Source organism: Calonectris borealis, chromosome 5, assembly GCF_964195595.1.
Source record: "Calonectris borealis chromosome 5, bCalBor7.hap1.2, whole genome shotgun sequence".
Lineage (NCBI taxonomy): Eukaryota > Metazoa > Chordata > Aves > Procellariiformes > Procellariidae > Calonectris > Calonectris borealis.
Window position 1 is genome coordinate 26,275,399 of NC_134316.1, and position 17,399 is coordinate 26,292,797.

General features: G+C 41.9%; 1 protein-coding gene across 20 annotated transcripts in view; it reads right to left on the reverse strand.

The window, feature by feature from the left end:
- TTLL5 (tubulin tyrosine ligase like 5) overlaps positions 1-17,399 on the reverse strand; it is a 144,676-nt gene that overhangs the window by 13,125 nt on the left and 114,152 nt on the right. For 17 of the 20 annotated variants that reach the window (XR_012673861.1, XR_012673860.1, XR_012673859.1 and 14 more), the window contains 2 exons: positions 9,971-10,191; positions 2,737-2,822 (listed from right to left, as the gene is read on the reverse strand). Coding sequence is in view for 14 of the 20 variants with exons in the window: in XM_075151487.1 (XP_075007588.1) it covers positions 2,737-2,822; positions 9,971-10,191 (307 nt within the window). In the remaining 6 variants the exon portion in view is untranslated. Of the gene's footprint in view, positions 1-2,736; positions 2,823-7,798; positions 7,976-9,970; positions 10,192-17,399 lie in introns of those variants that run through there. The other 3 variants (XR_012673863.1, XR_012673864.1, XM_075151484.1) reach the window with 2 other exon arrangements.

The window sequence follows — 17,399 nt, forward strand, 5'->3', positions numbered from 1 at the left end:
CTCTGCCTTCTCTCTCATTACGCCAATGGCACACAGCTCACACACAACTTCTGCCTCTCCATGAAACGAGGATGAGGCTATAGGGATGACAGACTGCCATGCTTTCATTGTACTGGTGGCTTGTTTCAGAATCCTGAGCTGCTTTGCACAAATGCTGACTTTTATTCTCCCTTTTATTTCATCGCAAGGGATCTGTCCTCCAGAGCTTGAGTCCACTGCACAACAGTATCTACAACTGGTATTCTCCTACAGTTGCAGTACTAACGACCAGTGAACTGTTTTCTGGACAATCTGGTTAAAACTTTCCATACTGCCTGACTCTCCCTTCCCTTGACTCTCTCATCCTTACGTTTGGTTAGATCATTTGTGACACCTTTATGCTGCTTCTCTGCAGAGCCCCATAGCTATGCTCAGATAGGCTGTTAGAGGAGAAGGCCTATTCAAGCTTCTCGGACAGTTTTGAACATTTGTGTGTGTGTTTATATAGAGATTCTGCCTGGTTCCTCTTTTATCTCTGCAACTTTTCACAGTCTTCTATCTTTAAATGCTTGCAGTTTATTCTGTAATCTGCTTTATGACTTGTGTCTTCAACCCTTCTAGTTGGTATCTAGGATACTAAATACATGTGAAACAGTAACCCCAAATAAGCTGCTGATGAGGGAAATCAGGGCCCTTGTATAAGCAATCAATGGAGAGAGTGAAGAAGAAAAACAGCTGTTCCTGCAGGAAAGACCAAAGTAGTTTCTGAGACACACAGACTGGGCACAGCAGCCTGTGATGCATACCAGTGGCTTGGTGCAAAGCTGAAGAAAATATAATTCCCCAGTTTCCAAGAACAAACATTTTGCTTTAGTTAGTTCAATCACCACAATATTTAGCACTGTTCTTGGAGCTATATACCTCTTCTAGTGACAAGGAAGCTTTGAGTGACCCACCCACCATTGTTCTGCTAGCCTACCCCTAGCCAAACTAGGGTTCTATCTAAGCCTTCATACTCTTAGCTAAATGGCAGGCTAAACCCTTTGTTTCAGCTTCAGAGAGGATAGTTTAGTACAGTGCAGGTAGCCTAGTCCTACAGAAGGAAACATGAGCTGAAGTTCTCAGTTCTCACTGGATTATAAGTGTTCCCAGAGAGGGTGACTACTCTGAACTTTGTAGTTGTTATCTAGCCTATATTCTTCCTGCAGCTCTGGCTGTTGCCTTCCATCATCAGTATTATCAACAATCCTCACGCATGCTCCGCATAAATATTTACAGAAACAGGGAAGGATAGAAGAATGCTACCTATAGTTATCACAGACACATGTAACAACAACAGTACCCAGAGGAGATGGAGAGAATCTCTTGCAGAGCTTAAAATTACAGGCTGGCAACTGTGAGAGCACTCTTAAAACTGTCAAAAAGAAGGCAGAATTCAGCACACAAACACCTTCATCTAAGCCCACTCAGCAAACCATTTTGGTCAATATATTAAGAACTCCACTTTTACATTTACTTGAAAATTTATGTGTAACCTTGGTTTATATACGGTACTAAAACCAACTTGAACTATACAGTAGACCAGAACTTTTGCCTCAACTATACATACACTACAGTGCTGACATAATTTTACTTATTTTGATAATCCCATTATATTCCATTCCTACACTCTCACGTTCCAATGTGCTGTAGGGTCTTTTTTATTGACTATGGCTATTCACCCTATAACATTTCTGGTAGGATAACCAGAGTTTTTGGCAGGTGGTAAAGCGTGGGAGGCAGTTGGGAACTACATGGTAAGTGCATTAGCTGAATGTTTGTGCTAGAGGATCAGCAATAACATCACTGACATTAATAATGGAAATGTCATCTTTAAGTTTCAGAGCTAAATATCCAAGAAGTGAATTGGGTAGTTCACCCCATGCAAACTTTTCTTTTAGCCTGTGAAAACACAGAGAAATCACTGCATTAGTGATACTCAAGTAATGTTTTCAGGATTTTCACAGCAAAACAAAAGGTCAGAAACATAATTTTTTAAGGCATTCTAGACCCTAATTTATCCATATATTCCATTACAGCATCATCACAAATTACTGTGGGCCATGGGTAATATGGGTTCATCAAAACTACACTCTACCTGCTAATAGGTCTGCTAATAGGTCAATGAAAAATGAACTGAGTCCTCATTTACTGAGACCTTAACAGCAGATAAACCTATTTGAATTAATTAGCCACTAGGAAATGATGAAGATTTGATTCTATAAGTCTCAGTGATTTTCCTTTGGGAACTTTCACCTCTACTGATTGACTTCACTATGCAGCTGATTCACAAGTCTCAGCTATGTCTTTCTGAACCAGGAAGCTGTTCTGTAAGACTGAAGAAAAATGTAAAGAATGTCCTGGCCCTTTATTACAGGCCAACCTTAAACAACAGAGTATCTTTGAGCCAAAGCCTAAAGCAAAGAGGAGCCATTTTAGCCAAGTTTTTTTTCCTAGCCACATTTTTAGGGGTATTCCTCTTCTAATTCTATGAAACTCAGCCTTTGCTCCCTTCTGTTTAGTCTTTTTAATCCCAGGAGGAATAAATTCCCTGCACAGCTGAACCCAGACTGTTACCTAGGAACCACTACATGCAGGGTAGGCAGCTGTGTTTCTTCTTCTTGCTGAGAAAGTTTTTTTCCTGCCAGTTCTTGAGAGAGATGAAAGCATCCCAGCATGCCCACCCCCACTTTCCTGCTCTTCGGCACTGGCACTCACCTGTGGAATTTGTCCCTGGCTCACAGGATGCAGCACTGTGAAGGCTGTTCTGGAATCTGTTCAGTTGCCTTTCAGTGGAGGTCACCCTAACAGGTAAAAGCATCAAATTAGACAGAGATAAGAAGGGATATACCAAGGAAGAATAAAAGTCTCAAACAAAAAATTGAGAATTCTTCTAGTTTACATAATCTCACTGGGATTGTAGCTATGAAGCTGTGCCTGAACATGGTATAAAAAAGGCAGTGACAGCAACTGACTCCAAAACGGCAGAGCAAGACAGATGAACACTCAAGCCACCAGCAAGACTTCGATGTGCCTAAAACACTTAATTGTCCCATGTGCCTTGGAAGCTGGTTCTGGAGGATAAAGGAGATAGTAAATGGTATTGGACCATCAAAGCACAATTCAACTAGTAATGCCGTGGTCACCTTATTCCAGTGATTTGAAGTAAAATGATTAAGCAACCTTAGAACAGAAATGTACACACTAGCAAAAACATGCTACATTCAAAAGTTGAGTCCTTACATCTCAGCAGAGACAGCTCATTTAGGCAAGATTTCTCACTTGTCTTGGAAACTGAGACCCATAGGATGCATTTAATCTCCAGTAGTCCAGTGCCAGTCCTCAAGTAGATACTTCATGCAAATCTTCCTGCATTTATCTCAGCGTTTGAGTTACAGCAAAACTATATTCTGTGGAGTACAACTGCACTTCCTTTAACTGTTACAAAGATTCATTACCAAACTGAGACCATGCCCTCCTACATAAAAGACGGGTCTACTCACAAGGCAAGGCCAAGCTATACAGCTGCAATGATCTATTCTGTCCTTAAAATCTATACAATTGATCCATCTATTCCTGGTTTGTCCTCTCCTCCCTTATCCCTCCTTGCCTTTCTTCCTTCCTGCCCAGCTCTACCCTGATCACTCCAGACTTCTGCGTGTACACTCCTGTCTCCCTGCCAGAGCCCTTCTCCTTCACTCATTCAGCTCTGCAGTGTTAGAGTTACTTCCCCAGAAGACCACTGTAATCTCCAATCCCCCTGATGACTAACAGACCCAAGCACAAGTGTGCAGTTTCTATAGTTTTGTCTGAAACCTTTTGCTTTCAGATTTCAAAGTCAGCAAGTTGCCAGTAATCCAGGTGCTCCTGGCAGCTAAAAGGCCAGTGAGGGACTCCTGTATTTTATGTCAGTCGGATTTTAGTGAAATAAATTGGAGTCCATACAAGAAGGGAGAGGGATGCAGATATGACATTTGCAAAACACGCCTTACTTCAGCCAGCTGTAATTTGAAATGCTATTGTCAAATGAGGTGCCTATTTCTATGTTTATTGTCTCTTGGAGAGAATTCTGGATCTGTACTTATGATTTCTTTTGCTGCTGATACTGCATGGTCCTTCTGGGAGCTGAGAATCCAGATGGATCTTACATAGAGATTCCATACTCATAATTAGCTTGTCCACTTTGTTAACGCAGCACAACTGACAGCCAAATTCAGCTCACCCTTCTGTAGGTAGAATGCAGACTAGTGGTTGAAAATGTCATCAAGAACGCCAGCACGTACAACAACAACAAAAAAGCAAGGAACAGTCACACTTCTACCTTCAAATGTGGTTTACGTTTAGAGAATCTCTTTCTGTCTACAGACTTGCCCTCCTTCTTTTCTGCCGCCCCACAGTGTACCTCGATTCTTGCAGTTTCAACTGTCACCTCCGCACGGCTCATTCTCAGATCTGCTTCTGGGTCATTGATCTCCCACCACGCTAAGCTCACCCCTCAAGTTCTCTCTGCTGTCCTGATGGAAGCTCCAGTGCCAGAACATACTCACTGCTTAAACTGAGTTAATCCTTTTCCACTTTCTTCCTCCTTGGGTTGGCTGAAACCCTACCGCCTTTCTCCGTTTCCTGCTTTTAATGTCTGTGTTGTTTTTGCTTCCACTTCTCCAATGCAATCCATTGTTATGTTCTCCATTTTTTCTTCAATACTAACAAAAACACTGGCCCCACTGTCCCCTCCACTTAAATATCTGTCATTGCCCTTTTCCATCTCTTATACAGCTAACCCCTCCTTGAAACTGATATTGACTTCCTTCATTTAGGCACTAAACCAGCGCTAAGCTGCCCAGCCTTGGACTGCAAATTTGAAGGATGCTTTTGTTCCACAGGTGACAAAGAAATATTTTCTTGACTAAATTTTGAGCACTTTTGTTTTAACAACCTATTCCTGGGATGCTATGAACGCATCTAATGGTCCAGGGGGGACAGAACTGACACCAACAAATTCACATCACAAAAAGCTCAGGTTTGACAAGAGGACAGCAACAAATGTGAAGACCCAGAGCCAGGGAGGCTTGTTCCTCTTTGTTGCTCTTGGACAGGGTATCTCTGCATGTGTATCTGTGTGTATGATCTGAGGCTAGCCAAGGGCTAAGAGCTACAGGCCTAGTGAGCCCAGCTGTGTCAGGGTGTTAAATCAAGGCATGCCTCTCAGATGCACTGCTTTTCCTGCCAAAAATGTCTAAGGGTCAGGCAGCCTGATTAACCCAGATGCTCAGGAGCTAAAAAAACAAGTGTGCCGCAGTACAGCAGTAGCAAAAAAGTGAAAGGGGTTCCAGTAACAGTTACATGCTTGCTCTCCTGCTGCCTGTCCTCTTTTCAGTGAGCACTCAGTCTGTATGTGCGAGGTACCTGGCACTTCACGCATGCCTATGAATAAGTACATATGGGCAAGACAGGATACAAACCAGAACCATAGTGTTTTACAGGGCTCGCTCTGTGGCCATCATTCTACTTTTAGCACATTTGCCAGGCTTGGCCAGCCTCTCGTAGAACAGCTGGCTATTTCTGTATCCAATTGCAGTCAGGACTCCACCCCACCATGGGATGGATTTCCTGAACCCTGGAGAAATGCATCACCTCTACCCTATTTCTGTTCTAGTTACAGTTGAGCAGAACTTTGGCTCTTCTGCTGCTGGCAGAAGTAAATATATATTTTACATGCAAAGTAAATATACAAAAGAAGAACAAGGTAGAAAGATTTTGTGCTGTGGTGTTGGGGCTTGAAGGGAGTATTTGTTTTGAAAGGCTTCCTGAATAGAGTTGTTGGGAATGACATTTATAGAAAAGTTCAGTACAAGAAATTACGCCACGTTGATCAAAATCCCCAATAGTTTGTGACGTTCCAGTCTATTGATGGTAAACTCAGTGATCTTCTTGGGCTCTCTCTCTCCCTGATAACATCTTGAACTATATGCTCCTTTTCCTTACCTGGCATTTCCTCTCTTTATATACAGTGGTCTAACATTGAAAGCCGAATTTTTCTGAGATCTTTTCTTTGACTGATAGTTCTGTTCACAGGCTGTTCAAGGCCTTGCTCTACTTGATGCTGACATAGTTAGAAAGCAGGTTTCTGAAACATTACTATAGGAATGATAGCGCAGAAATTTGTATTTATTGTGACTTAGTCATTCCTAAAAGCAGAAAGATTTTCTGTCTACCACCTGTACCAGTTCAGTCTGGGTTCTGACAGTTGAGTTAATATATTTTTCTACTTTGCATGCTGTCATCTGTAACGTGAAGATTCGATACACCAAATGCTGCTTCCAGGGACATCTGCTTCATTCCACTGCTTACGAATACTAAATCTGTGTTCTCTGTCTCAAAATGTTGCTCTCAGCTATCAGCAGCTCTGTTCATGGTTCATAGACCTGCCAATAGCAGTGGCAACATGAACAGTGGGAAGGACCCAGTCTGACTCTTGGAAAGAAAGAAGAGATTGTTGTGTTAGCTGTTCAAAAACTATCTTTCTACTTGTGATATAAGCACATTTAATCAAAACTATAGAGCCCCATGAGACCATTTTATGGAGCTACATTTCAGCATAGAGCTACATATTAAACCATTTCTCCCAGTTAGTCTTTTTCCACACCTTAATATGGGCCCCAGTTTTCCACTCCGTTAGCTTAAGCAAGGAGTCTGCTTTGGACACAGTCCATTATAAAGTCAACCTACCACCTTTTACAAGTTGAGAGACTGAGAAAACAAGAGAGGCCAGGAACTGAAAAGACAAGACTGAGTTGTCTGGCTGTTCCATTACTTTTTTCCTTTATGTTTGAACCAGGGAAGTGTCCAAGTTACTAGATAGTTTTTGAATTAGTCAGTAATGTTCATCTTTAGCATCTCATTCTGTTTGTAGTTGAGTTTTCTGCTTCTTACTCTTTTCTTCCTCTTCTGGAAGCCACGTGTGCTGGCTGGGGGAGAATTGATAATGCATGCAAGGAAGAGATAGGTCAAAGAGACAAAGTTGATTTTAATTTGTCTTCACGGTCCAGTCTCTGGAAAAATTCTACAAACAACTTTAAAAAGATGATCTTTATTAAGATGTTAAACAAAAGCCAAGCGGTGCAAGAGCACACAGAGAAAAAAGATCTGGCTTAGTGAAATATATGGGAAAAAAAAAGAGACATGAGAGCTTTAACAACAGAATGGGATTAGTTTCAGTGAGTCTTGTGGAAATAATATATAGCACCGAGATCTTCTTTGAGGAAAGAGATCAGGAAAATAGCCAACGAGTATTAGAGGGTGAGAGTGGGCAGCAAATCAAAAATGACCTGACAGAGAAATGAAGCAGCCAAAAAGCCAAAATTAGATTAGATGTTCCGGAGAGAAATATTTACCATGTCAAAACCTAAGGATATGGTAGTCCCACACTGGAAAAGTACAATTCTGGGTGCCACAATGCAAGCACTCTGACAAACTGAAGAAAATACGGTAAATTCAAGACAATTAAGGACTTGGCAGGTGGAACTACTATCTGAGGTTAACAAAACTTCAACAAGTCTAAGCAACATCAGGAAACTCCAAGAAGTAGAACGATATTCAAAAGATGGAAAGTATTTGCAAGGGAAAGTGTTTAGGGTGGTTCAGGAAGGAGGAACAAGGTACAATAGGATGAAACAAAGGAAAAATTCAGATTGCACATCAGGAGAAACTTTGTGATAATAAGGTTGTCTAGATTTCTTAAATAGTCTTCTATAGCACATGGTGGAGTTTCTGCTACTGGAATTTTTTGAAAGCAGACTACACACAGTGTCCGAGAATACTTTGTACAGAATAACCAGGGACTGTAAAGAACAGGCTGGAGCATGGAAGACATCTTTTTCTTCTCTAATCTATACTCCTTTGACAAAGAGGTTTCTCTCCATTCACTCTCCTCTGTCGATGCATCTCTGGTCTTTTCCTGACAACAATGAATGGATTAAATTAGACTGAGGCATAGCAGTTCTTAAACGATCAGCTCTCAGTATGCTGAAAATATAGCTGGGCACTGCTGTTTTCCATGTAAGTGAAAAAATGTTACTGCAATATCCCATGAATGGCAAGAATGGGTTTGGAGCCTCGTGCTGGAGACTGAAAGGCAACTTGGAAAGTATTTCCGGAGTGGCTCCTTGCAGCCTTCAATACTTGGATTAGTTTTCTGAAATTCTGAAGGCATCTTTTGCTTTTTTTCCCCCTTCTGTGCATTTTTGGTGCTGAACTTTTTCCGGTTTTCCCACACTCCTGCCTGTCACAGAGTAGAAACCACAAAAATGCAGCAAAGTAAAGTCTGTCCAAGGAGCTGCAATTTCATCTCACAAGGATAAACATTTCCTCTGCCAAGAAGTGAGCACAGCACACCGGCATCTTCAAATACACATCCCTGTTGCCCAGCAGAGAAACCCACTGACATAGCCTGTCACCTGTACTAACATGAGCTACCCATCATAAAAGAAATCAGATAGCAAGCCCACCAGCATATACCTGCCAGACTTGATGCTCACATCTGCATTTGCTGAGTTGACAAAGTCTACTAACATTTGTTTTCTTTTTAAATAGTTTTGGGGGATTAATTCAGTATGCTATCTCCTAAGATAGCAAGAGCAGGAAATACACAAGCTTCCCCAAAGCAGTTCTGTCCAATCCCCTTAAATACGCCTTGCAGTTCCAGATTTGATCCACACACACTGACGGTGTCTTAGCATCTTCATAAGGCGTCTTTCATCAGTAATCTTTTACTAAAACTTCTCTCTTTAAGCAGGAAGGGAACACAGAATCAGGAAGCGTCACAGGAACCTGCTCTGAAAGCTTTACAACTCTTCTGGCTGTAGAGTAAGTATAAGGAAGGAAGTTATGAATGCAATTTTTGCCCTTCAGTATTCAGGGATGAAACAAGTCTGAGGATATATGAGGAAAAACCTGATGAAGGATTTAGTCTAAAGCAGTTCTGTCATTTAAGAGGAGATAAACAGAGACCTACCAAGAAAGGTAAAGGATAAGAAAAAAACCCAGAAGTCTTGCTCACATTCTCATAATGCACAAAAGAGAAGACACACCAAGCAATGGAAAGGAAAGAAACTTAAAATCAGTAAGCAACATTTCATGGTGATTTTTTTTTGTTTTTAAAGATAACACACGCCAAATCCATCTACCTTAGAATGACAAGCACTATATAATTAAAAGCTTAGTAAAAGTTAAAAGAAGGATTTCTACAGATAATGAGGAAAACTATCATTACATTAGGCACAATATAAACACTTTAAATGAAATAAAGACTTGTGCTTGTAGGCATAAGTCAATTATTATGTGTTAAATTTATGGGGAAACTTGGCTCAAGGGCAGATTAGCTTGTTAAGGATATTGGGGGGTTTTTTTTGGGAGCCTCTTCTGACCCACCAGATTCTAGCCCCCATCAGAGATTAAACATGGAGGGAGTGACACAAGTGCCTAAACATAGATGTCTAGTACCATACTTGGTACTCTCAAGTTATTTGAGACATCTGCATGGGACTGGCAGATACAACACGAGATCTACAGAAGACTTGTGCTCACCTGGAGCAGCAGGTAGAGGTCAAGTGGAACAGCCCTGGGCATCTAAAAAGTCACTAGCAACCTGTATTTAGGTAACTGAATCCCACCCTGGATCAGATACTTCTCTGATTCAACCTGGCAGTTCGTATGTCCTTATGTTTATATGATGTTATAGCCTTACCTACCTTACCATTGTGAAACATGAAACTGCAACATAGTGCACACCTATTTCAGTACACACAGCTCAGGTTATTCTTAGATTTATCTTGGACAGCATAGCCAAAAAGATCTATGTCAGAGTCACATGTAGACAAGTTCTTCTCCGATATTCCTTCTCAGGGGAACCAGTGCCAACTCCCTGTTGCGGATAGGAAGAGATAAAACTTACTTGGAAATCCTCTGGGCTGCAGCCTTTCTGACCGTTGCCTGCCTGTGGTTTGCTGGAGGCTTTGGAACCAGCTGAGAAGGCGTACCCTGGGATGGCATCACTTTGTGCAAACTGGCTGCCTTCTGGACACTAGAAGTGGCACTTGATGTCTTATGGGCATCAGAGCCAGCTGGCATAGATATATGGCTGGTGCTGGATTGTGAGTAGTTGGCAAAGAGAGTCTGGTAAAAAAAAAAAAAAGAAAACAAAAAAAATAATTGGTGATTACCTCTCTGAATATTGCTGAGAGAGCTGATGGAAGCGGGTGACATTTTTTTGAGGGATAATATCTGCCTGGTGAAGGCAACCCCAAGGGTCCAGGGACAGTCCCAGGCATAAAAAGAAGAGTTAAGTGGTCAAGTCAGTGAAGTAGTTTTTAGAGCCGAATTTTATACCCTTGGAAGCTAGGACTAGTTTCTAGGAAGGCAGACAAGCTCATTACTGCCACAGAATGATACTATTCTGGATCAAAAAACAAGAGGTCCTATCCTCAATCTAATCTTGCAGTGGGCTCCCATCCACAAAGAAGTAAAGCTTTTATTGCTTTGACTGACTTTCTGCATTTATCTTGCTAAATTATTCTTTGTGGGGGAGGTGGGATTGAGAGACAGTTCTAGGAAAGAAAAAGGTTATGGGGAAGATGTGACAGTGCCAGATCTTCAGTCTAACCCTGTAGGTGCTTGGAATAACAGAAAGAAATAACAGAAAAAGGGATTTCAGGTCAGCAGGCTGACAAAAAGGAAATCCCCAGTAATACCAGGGAACAGAAAATATTTCTATTCCTATAGCAGGTGGGAGAGTAAGTATGTTGGAGATTTGTCACAGGGAACGAAAGAATCTGCATGTTATGAGACACTGGAGAACTGAGCAGTGCACTGGCAAAGTAGGGAGTGGGGAATGGTTCCCTACGGGAGCTCTGCAAACTGCTCAACTCTTTTCAGAAAGAAGCAACCTGCTGGGAGTTCTGCCTTGTCTTTCCTCGAAGTCAGTCAGCTTCCCAGGGCAAAGAGGCAATACCGTAACCGTGTAGTTTGGCAGTTAGAGGTCAGTGATAGGAGACAAGGGGAATAGCTGAGCACTTGCCAGTCACCTCAGTGTGACCCTGGGAGCAGTGCTCTTCACTGCATTTGTCCTCAGTTTCTTCTCTGGTGAAAAACAACAAAAACAACAGCGAGCAGGCTCCAGAGAAAACCACAGTCTGAGGGCTGGCTGAGTCTCAGCACACAGACAGGAAAAGCCCCTCTCCCCCGCAATTCTCTGGCAAATGGCAGGGCAGTGGTGTGTGGGAAGGCGTTTCTGACAGGCAGAGCTCTAGGGAGAAAAGGAAGTGCAGGAGCCAAAACAGGCCTGTTTCCTAACTAGAGCTCACTGACAAGATGCCCTTGAGCTCCCAGTCCTTCTTAACCTCTCCCTTCCCTGAAGCTCTACCTTGATCGCAGCTTTCAGATTTTTAATAAGTAGCTGGTACAAGCGCAGAAGTCTGGAAAATAGCAGTCACACCCCACCTCCCCCCCAGCAAAACAAACTAAAATAGAACTTGGTTTCGTCTCTTGCATCTTGGAGTCTGACACATCATGGGGTTGGGATGGAGAGCCTCAAGTCACTGCACCCCCTTCTTATTCAGAGGTGACATTTCATTGTGCTCTGTTTGATATTATGCATATTTCCTGTAAGTTGTTGTTCTTGTTATTAAAATCATTAAGATCCTGGAGTCCACAAAGCACACAGTCTTACCCCCCTTCCCTGTGTTAACATGCATTAGCAAGGAGGTCCATGACGCTGAAGAAACAGCAAGCATGGATGCTCTATCAAAGTCTGATCAGCAAAAGCTAGGTTGAGACCTGCTTAAAGAAAGGTCATGGATGTTTTTCTTGGGGGTAACGGACTTCCAAAAAGGCCTTTCTCTCCATGCTGTGCTGAGATTCTGGCTGCCTTCCAGGCAAGGATGGGGAGACTAGAAGCTGACACGGACCATGGCTTCTGGATTCAGCTACAAAGCATACTGCCCTGCTGTGAAGTCCATGGGGACAGGACAGGAAACCAGGAGAAGCTACTGTGCAAATAAAGAGGGCAGCTGGGGAGAGCAGAGCCTGACCACACAAAGGAAGGGTTGGGAAGAGATTTCAGCACATCCAAAAAGTAGGAGACAGACCTCATCACTCAGGATTCTGAAGGCTCAGGGTCTAGGGAGAGCAGAAGCCTAGACAAAGGCAGTCCTGAAGCAGGTAGCACTCTACAACTGTTGCTGCTGCAAGTAAAAAACTTCGGCAGATTTAACTTGACGTTGAGGAGACATTTGCTTCCCTGACAAGTTCTTAGGGCTATAAATCTGAAAAATACTTAGAACACTATGAGACTTTTTAGCTAAAAATCATGTGAAGCATCAGTAAGTTAATTCTGTTGCATAATTCTCTGGGCAGGTAGGACAGCATTAACCCTGTTTTGCACATGAAGAATGTTAGCACTGACAGAGAAAGTGATTTTCCCTGCCACAGACTGAAGAAATATGAAAAGCTAGGTTGAGAGCCCACAGAAGATCCTGACTCCCAATCCCATATTTGCCTCATTAGATCACGCCTCTCCTTGCTTCCACATCTATACATGATCACCATACACAAAGTGTTATCTGTACAAAAATGGCAGTTTTTGATTAGAAAATCTCAACATGTACAGCTTGTCAGTAAGGATGATGCACATCTAAGAGTATTAGCCAGTAGCAGCTGAGCTCGGGCTACTCAAGATTAAAAGCAGGGAGGTACTGTAGTGCTTTGAAGAAAAGCAGATATATTAATGATCTTCAAAAACAGAAAGAATGTTCCTGGCACTTACCATCCCTGTATCTAACACCCATCCCTAGCACAGTAACGGAACAAATGTTGCAAGCAAAAACATGTTCATTCTATGACCCGAGGAGGTAATGAAGCTCATTTCCTGTGAATCTGTCTTGGGGCTGAATCTTACAGTACCTAACATAAAGCATGCCCCAAATTATGCCTCACTTCATGGGTTTGGGGCATTCTCGTGTTGATTTTCTGCTGTCTAATTAGGAGTGGCCTCATGCAGCGGCCTTTGCCTTACTGGGAACAGTAGTTTAATCCCCTTTTCAGATATGTAGCTCTTTATTTTCATGAAATTTATATGAAACATAGGTTTGAGATTTCTATCCTATAGTCATTCAGTTTAAATTGGATCAGCAAGTCTGAAAACAATGAGAGATTCAGCAGTCTATGAGAACTTACAGACAGATGCACACACACATGTACTGCATAAAGATCTGTGCAGCTAGTTCCAAATCACTAGCGCTGGAAACTGAGATATTCATAAGCAATAAACAATGACGAGGATTTAAGTTAAAAAAAGAAAAAAAAAAAAGCAAACCTAACAAAATAAAACCCACCACTTTTAGAAAAGCAACTGCATTTCAGATGACATTGCAAAAATACAGTGAATTAAAAGCCTTGGAAGACCTTTGGAGTCCTACAAATTGTTTAGTGGAGATTCTTTTGAACACATATTAATGCAGTTAAATCAGTTTGGATGCAACAATAAGTTGAGTTGAAAATTCACGAAGTGGCGATAAAAAACAGGCTCAAAATGTACTATTAACTGCCATAGTGTTAAACGGCAGTAAGAGGAGCATCTTGGGGTCATCAAGAAATTTAAAGAAGAGCAGCAAATTCGTGGTATGCACAGACTGTCCTGAGGCATGTTTTCCTTGGTAAATTCTTCAGAACAAGACTAAAATATACTAAAATAAGTTGACTTGGTGCCGCCTTCTTTGTCTCTCTTTTGGTACTGGGAGCTCTCTGGGGCAAGGATTGGTTCATATCATTGTAATGGAAAGATACTTAATACATCTGGATGTTACTAATAATTCTAATAATAATTAATAATAAATAATAATTCTAATAATAGTGACAGGATCAGAAACATGGGGACAAAATTTCAGCTGGTATAAATCAGCAGAGACTACTGCTTTCAGAACAGTTGTTCTGCTTTACTTAGACTGAGACTTTGACTCATCAGTATCACAAGACTCAAATAGGAAAAATGGCAGTTAGCACATTTAGTGGGAAAACAATCTGAGGGAGAAAACTGCAAAACAAGAATGAACAAGAGACTGAAGGGGAAGAGAGACTGCAAATCTGACAGCAGTCCAATATGTAATAGTTTAGAAAACAGTTTAATGATGTTTAAGGCTGCATTCAAAGAGGCCCTGTGTCCTCAGGCAGGAATAATGTAGTTCTAGGAATACTAGGAATATTATTCTGAATACTCAACATTCCCAGTCAGATCTAAATAAGCTGTAGGAAATTCAGAAGAGAGTCACATACATTAAAAGAAAAAAAATTTGCTGAACTTCATAAAATGAGGAATATTTCAGAGAACATACCATTTTTAAATGATTGAGAGAATTATTTAAGATTAACTTAGTCCAATGTTTTATAGTATAAAATCTACTCAAACTTCTGATTGAAAATGTGATCATAACTGACCATACAACTCATTAACATGATTTATGTCTTGTTTAACATGACCTTTTTTGATATAAGCAAGACTGATGTGGATCATTCCACTATACGACTGTACTTCTCTTGTTTTAATTTAGCTTTTTTCCCCATGTGAAATGTTTGGCATAAAATTCTAAACCCAGTAGATGCTAGGCTAAGCAGACAGAACATAGTCACACAGAGAAGGAGGAACCTCCCTAACAGCTAATGGCATCTTTCCAGTACAGGAAACAATTAGAGAATAAACAATGATGGTATATTAACTGCCTTGCCAACTGCAGCAGCGATACTAACATCTAGGTCATAACGTGTCACATGAAATCTCCTTTAAACATTAAAAATACTGCTATAAGCCTGTTTTTCTTGTTTTTTGGTTTGATTTTGTAATTCTTTTTCCTTGATTTTGTTAATATCAGATTTAAGCTTCTTGTCTCCACTTCAAAACTCTGCCCCTTTCTATTTTTTTTCTCTTTTCTCAGGCTCTGTATTGTCTCTGTTCCTGGGCTCTATCACTTCATCCATTTGTTTGTTAGATTCTCATCCAATCAGTTTGGTGTTTTCCTTTTTGTCCAGGGAATGAAGTACCTATTCTGGCATCAAAGATCTATTTCCACCATACTACACCGCGTGAACTAACTTCCACATACAATGAGTGAAAATTGTTGGTTATTATTCCTTTTCCTCCACCTACACTGTATTTGCTACTCTGCAAATTGTTAAATGCCTAGAGCAGAAATCATCATTCATAAGTGTCTGGAAAGTGCTCAACCAAGAGTGGGTGCTGCCACAAAGAAGCACGCAATAAGCCTTCATAAGATACATCCACTGCATGGCAGATAGGGGTATTCCTATTACACAAATACTTGACTAGGAACTTCCATGCTTTCCAACACATCCATCTCATCTCCAACATATTGAACTGGTTAATGTACAGGCAAAAGCATTTGCCTGTGTTATTAATCATGTTACTTGTTACTTGTTCACATGCTATCCATACACATAGGACTAATCCATTTGTCACAAAGAGAAGGAAAGACTGGCATCTAGTCATGTTGTATGGTCATGCCATACTCAGGATGTGCCTTGAGATATATTAATACATGCACTTCAGCTACTGACAATTGGCTAGCCTGCCTTCCAACCATAGCAAGAACACGAACAATCAGATAAAACAGGCTTGGAGATGTCCTGCTTACATTCCCCAAAGTAGAGAGATCATTACACTCTTTCAAGTGATAGGCCTTCTGTTTCTGGGGATATACTTCTTCTGGGGAGAGGAGGCTGAGGAACTTGAATGTAGTAGGCAAGACAACAAAGGGCGGAGTAGATCTCAATACGTGGGAAAGAACAGAAGGGAAAGAGGAGGCAATGGGAGATAGGTGGCATAGGTGACACTGACTAGGAAATGTGGTAAAGCCATGCAGGCTAGGATAAGCTACGTCAACTGCGGGGAAAAAGAGAGGACAAATGATGGCCAGCAGAAAAAGGTGGGATGGAAGTCAAAGCAGCGTGAGTGGGAAGGAGATGTGGGGCAGGGAGTGTGTAAGCAGCAGAAAAGAGAAGGCAGTTCTTGGAAAGACCAAGTCAAAGGACTGAAGTCTGAGAAGCTAACTAGAAGGAAGAGGTCAGTGACAGGAAACTAGAGAGGGAGCTGGGGATAGACAGATGAAGATGAGGGTAGTGCAGTGACTGGGAGGGGCATCAGAGGATTGGTGCAACTGTGACTGGAAGGGGAGGTCTGGCTGGCTCCGTACAATGTCTAGTGGGAGAGGAAGCATCCAAGAGAATCATTTTATTAAGATGTGGCTTTCACTACAGAAAGTCCGAAAGCCCCCGTGTTCAGCAAATACCTTTCTCCATTAATGGCAACTTCAGTGCAGCCTGAGCCCTGTGGCATGGCAATGGCCTCAATACTGCAACTCCAAACTGCTTGGCTCAGAAGGAGAAGGGAGGGAGAGAAAGGAAGAGGACATTGTGAGGGTGAGAGGAGGTTTAACAAAGAATCACTTTAACAGAAACTCCTGAGTAATGGCTCTGCCCCAGGCCAAGAATAACATCAGCTCAATGTCAGCAATTAGAAGAGGGCTCAGCCAGGCCCCATGGCCAGCTCCAGCCTCCTCACAGGCACAAGCCAGCTTACAGCCCTTTCCTGAGCTCATGAGCAGTCACAGCTGCCCGCTCAGAGCCCCTTGGATGGAGATGAAAGGAAGACCTCCTGCTCAGAAGGAAAGCAAGACGACTGTAGGTGAGGGAATCTAGGGATGGAAACTGCATGGCTAAGTGAGGGCCTTGAAAGAAGGAGTGCAAGGAGCAAAGGCAGAAGGGCCTCTCCTTCAAGATGCTCTCAGAAAAGGATGAGGGCAATTTGCCTATAACCTATTCTCAAGGACCCTGACTAGTGATTCATTTACTTCACAGGAGGGAGAGTGGGTGTTCAGACCTCCGCATGTTAGCTCTGTTCATGGTTTTGCTGGAGTCCAGTCCTGCCAGACTGCCCAGCAAATAGCTCCTTCCTAATGGAGACCAATCTCTTTTGAGTGAAGGTTTGTTCACTCAAAGACTTCCTTCCCTTTAGCAGAAAAGCCTTTTGGACACCACTCAGAATAAAGAACACACCTCTCTCTCCATAATTACAAGAAAGGTAACGAGTGCACCAATGAACACATTGTAACCTTGCAATATTCCCCAGGCAGGATGGAAATACTGTTCCAGACACAGTGGTCCACCCTTGGCATCTAGGTGTCATCCAGAACATCAATAATACAAACCCTTTTTCATATTTCCTTTAGCTCTTGGACATTTAGCCCATCTTTTCTCTTTGCAATTGTAACAAAGGAGTCATGTATCCATCAGACAGTTCCATGCAAAGCATGAGATTT